This window comes from Pogoniulus pusillus, unplaced genomic scaffold (assembly GCF_015220805.1).
Source record: "Pogoniulus pusillus isolate bPogPus1 unplaced genomic scaffold, bPogPus1.pri scaffold_74_arrow_ctg1, whole genome shotgun sequence".
Classification (NCBI taxonomy): Eukaryota; Metazoa; Chordata; class Aves; order Piciformes; family Lybiidae; genus Pogoniulus; species Pogoniulus pusillus.
Window position 1 is genome coordinate 222387 of NW_026974721.1, and position 5855 is coordinate 228241.

General features: G+C 48.4%; 1 protein-coding gene across 1 annotated transcript; it reads left to right on the top strand.

Annotated features, from left to right (window-relative positions):
- Positions 1-402: 402 nt before the first annotated feature.
- LOC135174538 (E-selectin-like) lies at positions 403-3687 on the top strand. Its single transcript, XM_064141813.1, is given in 7 exon segments — positions 403-732; positions 1397-1481; positions 1612-1667; positions 1669-1801; positions 2433-2618; positions 2726-2911; positions 3185-3687. Coding segments are annotated over 7 exon segments (1209 nt in total). The 3' UTR covers positions 3418-3687.
- The last annotated feature ends 2168 nt before the right edge of the window (positions 3688-5855 follow it).

Sequence of the window (5855 nt, forward strand, 5' to 3'; positions counted from 1 at the left end):
TGACACCTGCCCTGATCAACCTGAGACTCGCTTCACACAGAACAATCTCTAGCTGCAGTGGCCTGCTTCCCTGCTTGCCTGGCAGATGCACAGTTGGCTCCTGGAGTTACTCTGAAGCTTTCTGTAGTCAGACAGTTCCTCAGGCTGAAGTCTCTGCACTGGATGCTGAGGTGCTTGTTTTGAGGCTCGCTGGGTGCTTGTTTATAAAATAATTGCCACTACTACTTCTCCAGTTTCAGATGTTGACAAGCTTGCAGTGTTTATAGGGCTTTGCAGAGCTTGCCCTTCTGGAGAGAGGGAAGAGGGAAAAAGCCAGACACCAACTTTTGAACCTCTTTTCATTCTAGCCTGATAAGACTGCAGGGGGTGCGTTGTTGGAAGTACCCTTATTCAGACCCAAAGATGACCTACAGGGAAGCAGAGCTGTGGTGCAAAGAGAGGGATGCTAACATGGTTGCCATTCAGAATAAGGAGGAAATCAACTATCTCAGTAACTTCTTGCCCTTCAGTCCGGGTTACTACTGGATTGCAATCAGAAAAATTCATGAGGTATGGACCTGGATCGGAACTAACAAAGAACCAACAGAAGAGACAGAAAACTGGGCTTCTGGTGAGCCAAATGGCGAAGGGAACAATGAGAACTGTGTTGAAACCTACATCAGAAGAGGAAAGGATGATGGCAAATGGAATGAGGAAAAGTGTGAGAAAAAGAAGGTTGCCTGTGCCACACAGGTATGGAGTGCTAAGACCTATTCTGATGTGCACCTCTGGGGGTGGGATGAGTTGTTCTGGCTGGTATTGCATACTGACCCTGTGAGCACTTGTATGCTTGTCCCAAGTTCTTGTTCTAAGAACTGCACTGATCTCACTTTTTAGCTCCCAAACTTTATACATCTTTTGTGAGCAAATTACCAGAGCCTCTCTAGAATCAGTGGGGAGAAACAGGCTCTTCCAGATGGTGGTTTTCATCCCACTCTCCAGTGGGTGTCTCAGCTAGATAAAAATTACCCTTTTGGAGCCATCTGACCACCGGATTAGATTAGACACTTTGAGGTGGCTAAGGCTAGGTAATGACAACAGAAACCCAAGCAAGTCAAATATTTATCAGCCAAATTAGACCTGTGATGAGTTACTGCAGAGTACACCTGCTGAGGGTTTCTGCCTACCTCATAGCAGGGTGCTCCTTTTGCATTTTGCATATTGCTAGCATCTGCTTGAAAACAAGTGCTCACACAGTTCCAAGCCAGTTGAATCCTCTCACTGTGAGCTGGTCCATCAGAGGTGTTGCTTGTGTAGTGCCTGCAAGGCCAAGTGCCAGCCAGGTTTCAGTAGCAGCCATTGGTAAATCTTGTATCATTTGATATGTTTTTTTTTCTCCAGCTTCTTGTAACCCTGCAGTGGCCATGGAGAATGCATAGAGACTATTAACAACCACAGCTTCCACTGTCACCCTGGATTCTATGGGCCTGACTGTGAGTTTGGTAAGATTCCTCCACCCAGTGTATCAGCCAGGGCCATGTTCATGCCAGCTAGCAGGCAGTTTGTCTGCCTTGTTGCGTTGCCTGCTCGGCAAATGAGGCTGACTGTGAATCTTCTTCTGTTTCTTTGAAGTTGAGACTTGTGATCCGCTGAGGAAACCTGATCATGGGAGCCTGCAGTGCAGCCAGCCTGCAGTTGGAGAGCTTCAGCTACAACTCATCCTGCACAGTGCACTGTGAGGAAGGATATGAACTGACTGCACTGGCATCTGTATGCTGTACCTCTTCTGGACTCTGGTCTGCCTGCCTTGCAGCATGCCAAGGTGAGCTTCTCAAGCAGTGACAGATGAGCTTTCCACGTTAGGTGTTACCCTGCTAGTAGCTATAACTTGACGTTCTGCCCTGTTCCTCTGTGATTAATGACATGGTGAAGGTGCTTTTTACTGCAGTGCACAGGTCTCTTTCTTTCTGAAGAGATTAAATGGGCAGGGTGAGTGCTCTAGTCCTGCTCCAGATTTCTTTGTAGGGAAAGACTTTTCTACTTCTTAGTGGGGAGCAGGGAGTGCAAATAATCTGGCTGTGAGGCTGCTCACAACAGGCAAGTTACTTGTGGCCATAGGATTGCTTTAAAAAATATTCTGCTTAGTACCAGGTCCTGCTTTAAGTGATTAAAAGCATCAAACTCCACCAAGCAGCAGTCAAAAATGGGAAAATATTTCATTGTAAGTAGTAACTGTCATGAGCTGCAGATGAATTTTCAGCTTTGCCTGAAGAGTCAGTCTTCCATTTTGAGTTATTTCCATGCCTATCTGCTGTCTGAAATGGCAGCACAGAGCTCTCCTTGCTAAAGCTGCTGCTATTTAGTGAACATGTTGCTAATTTTCAGGAAAAAATTACTCCCCTTTTAATGGCTGGTTCCAGGCTGAGCTGTGTGCTGTCTGCGTTGCTTTCCAGCTGTGACCTGTCCTGCCTTGGGAAAGCCTGCTAATGGAGCTGTGAACTGCTCCCACCCCTCTGTGGAGCTGACCTGAGGTGCCACCTGTGAGTTCACTTGCGAGGAAGGGCTCACCCTGACAGGACCAGCCACACTGCAGTGTGGGTCTCCTGGGACCTGGGACAAGCAGCAGCCATCCTGTGCAGGTATCTTTCCTTAGCCCTGCCCCGCCTGGGCGCTGGGGCTGTCGGCACTGGCATATGGCATTCCTGAGGCATTTCTGCTCATGTCTGCTGTGGTCTGTTTGTTGCAGCTGTGAGATGTGAGGCTGTAGGTAGGCTAGAAGGAGGCTTTGTGACCTGTGACCACGCTGCTGCAGATCTCAGCTCTGGTTCACGTTGTGATTGCTGCTGCAAGGAGGGCTGTGTTCTGGATGGCCCCTCCAGCACGGCATACACAGCACAGGGACGGTGGTCAGAGCCAGCACCAAAATGCAAAGGTAACATTTCCTAGGTTGGCAAATACAATTTACTTGTCACTGGACACCACACAGAAATCTGTGTTCCTTTTTGGTCTTAACTGCATATGCTGTCTCATGTTGTCAGCTGTGACTTGCCTTGCCTTAATATTGCCTGATTGTGGCTCCCTGAACTGCTTCCACCCCAAAGTCAAATGAATTTGAAAGCAGAGAGTACATCTGGCAATGCAAAACCGGGGCCAAAGATAAGTCCTCAGTGACTCACAACGAGTTCTGTTGTGAACTGCATTTCAGTTGTGCAGTGTGAACCACTGAGGACTCCTGAGAAGGGCTCTGTGGATTGCTCACACGGTGCTGGAAACTTCACCTACAACACAGCCTACCTCTTCAGCTGTCTAGAAGGATGGAAGCTCAGTGGCTCTCGTGTTCTTGAGTGCAGCCAGTCAGGAAACTGGAGTGCCCATCTGCCTACATGTGAAGGTATTTTACCTGTGACTAGCCCCAGAGAAGTGGCACTGGTTTTCTAGTCAAATAAGGTGTGGAAGGCTGGAGGAGGTAACTCCATCCAATGAGCTAGAACTTTTAGTGAAGTCCTGGGATTGGGAAGCCCCAAGTCTCTCAGTATGTTTTCTGAAAATAGAAGAGGGGAAGATTTCTAAAAGGCCTTGGTGAAAAAATATTGACTACTTATCTTCACTTCAACCTGATTTCAGATTGTTTTGGTTTCTAATTAAAATATTTTCCATGCTGAGCGTTTTCCACATGAATAAACTTTACTCTGCCCTGGTGAGGCCATATCTGGAGTACTGTGTTCAGTTCTGGGCCCTCCACATAAGAGGGACATAGAACTGCTTGAGAGAGTCCAGCACAGAGCCACAAAGACGATTAAGGGAATGGAACATCTCTCTTTCGAGGAGAGCCTGAGGGCTGGGACTCTTTAGCTTGGAGGAGGCTGAGAGGTGACCTCAGCAATGGTTATCTAAACATGTAAAGGATGAGTGCCAGGAGGCTGGAGCCAGGCTCTGCTGGGCAAAGCCCAGTGACAGCACAAGGGGCAATGGGTGGAAGTTGAGGCATAGGAAGTTCCATGTAAACAGGAGGAGGAATTTTTTCACTGTGAGCATGGCAGAACCCTGGAACAGGCTGCTGTGATGGAGGGGTTTGAGTCTGCATTTGGGGTTAGATATGAGGCCGACTTTGAAGGTTTTAAAAAGAATTTCATAATAGGTACAAAGAGAATTTCCCCCAAACTTCTGTACAGTTAACCCACACAAATTCTTTGCACATGGTCAGTGAAACTGTTTTACAGAATGTCTATTTACAGCAGGATTAAGCAATTTGGTAGAGGTTCGGAAAGATTCTGGTTAGAGAGTCTGGTGGCATAAAGTGCCATGGGCAAAGCCAATGAAATTTCTTAGCTACTCAAATCGACAGAGTTCAGTTACTCACTAATTGGAAGTCACAGTCTCTGTGGTCCCAAATATGTGTAGCGAAAGCCACGGAGTTGGTCCTCGTGGACTTAAATAATTCAGTTCGAATTTTTGGGGTGCGCTGAGAAGATTCCACGGGCCCGATTGGGCTGGAGCGGCGGCGGGCCGGGCTGATACGGCGGGCCGGGCTGGTGCGGCGGCGGGCCGGGCTGATGCGGCGGGCTGGAGCGGCGGCGGGCCGGGTTGGTGCGGCGGGCTGGAGCGGCGGCCGGCCGGGAACGCCTTGGTCGCTCGCCCAAGGATCGGTGCAGAGTTCCGTGGGACAAAGAGTCCTGTATAGCGGATAAAGGTAGTGGCCCCAGGCAACGAGGAGGCTAGGAGAGGTGAGCGGAGGAGGTGGCAGGAGGACTTTGTTTACCTGAATCGCCCTATGTACTGAATGTGGGCCGAGATGAATGGGTCCCTTGGCCACTAGAATGACCAATCAGTTTGGCAATCAGCCAAACCTTACAATAATAGGCAAAAGGCACTTGCCTATTATGGGGATATGGGGATCACATGGACTTACCCCAGGGAGACACGAGCTGGGTGTGTGTGGCTTACACAGCCTGTTTACAACCAGGGGTCCTGGCAGAAAAACATGTCCAGGCAAGCATAGGCATATGTAAGCCTATTTGGGCCTGTGTGACCCTCCACCACAGCTGCCCAGGGGGGTTGTGAAGTCTCCCTCCCTGGAGATGTTCAAAACCCACCTGGACTTGTTCCTGTGTTGTCTGGTATAGGTGATCCTGCTTTGGCAGGGGTTTGGACCAGATGAGCTTTCAAAGTCCCTTCCAGCTCTGACATTCTGTGATTCTATGAAAATCTTTTCTAAAGAAACAAAAGCTTGTGAAGAAATCTGTGTTCATGAGTCTGGTTTTCCATGCAAAAGTTTGTAGGGAGACATTTATAGGAACTAATTTCCATAATTTCTTGGGTGACCTCCTGTCGCGGACAGGAAAGTTTGTTTGGGGGGGAGGTTTGGGGGGGAGGTTTGGGGGAATGATATGTGAGGCCGATGTTTATAAAAAGGTATAAGTGATTTAATATTATAAGCACTAGAAATCCCCTTCCCCAAACTTATTTGTAATTATCCCATGTAGATTCTTGATTCATAGTTGTGATTTAATATACAGAATGACTAAAATGAAGAGAGTCTATGATATGAGAGAGTTCATTGAAGTCTTGAGAGATTATTCAGTTTCCAATAGAAGTTTATCGATTACTCACTGTCCCAAATGCAGTTCAGAGAAGTTTCAAAAGTCTTTATGGATTTCAAGGCGCCGTTGTCCGAGGCTCCGCGGGTCCGGTCGAGCTGAATGCTGACTCCCGGGGTTTGTAAGGATCGGGCCCCGCCTGGAACGGTGCCGTCTCGAGCTGGTTGTTTGTGATGTGAATGCCGCGGGTGTGTGCGTGTGTGATCAGCGATCAGGGTATCGAGCAAAAGAGGTGCAAGTAGAGCAGGGTAAAGAGTGAGGGGCGAGGGGCTAGAGGTA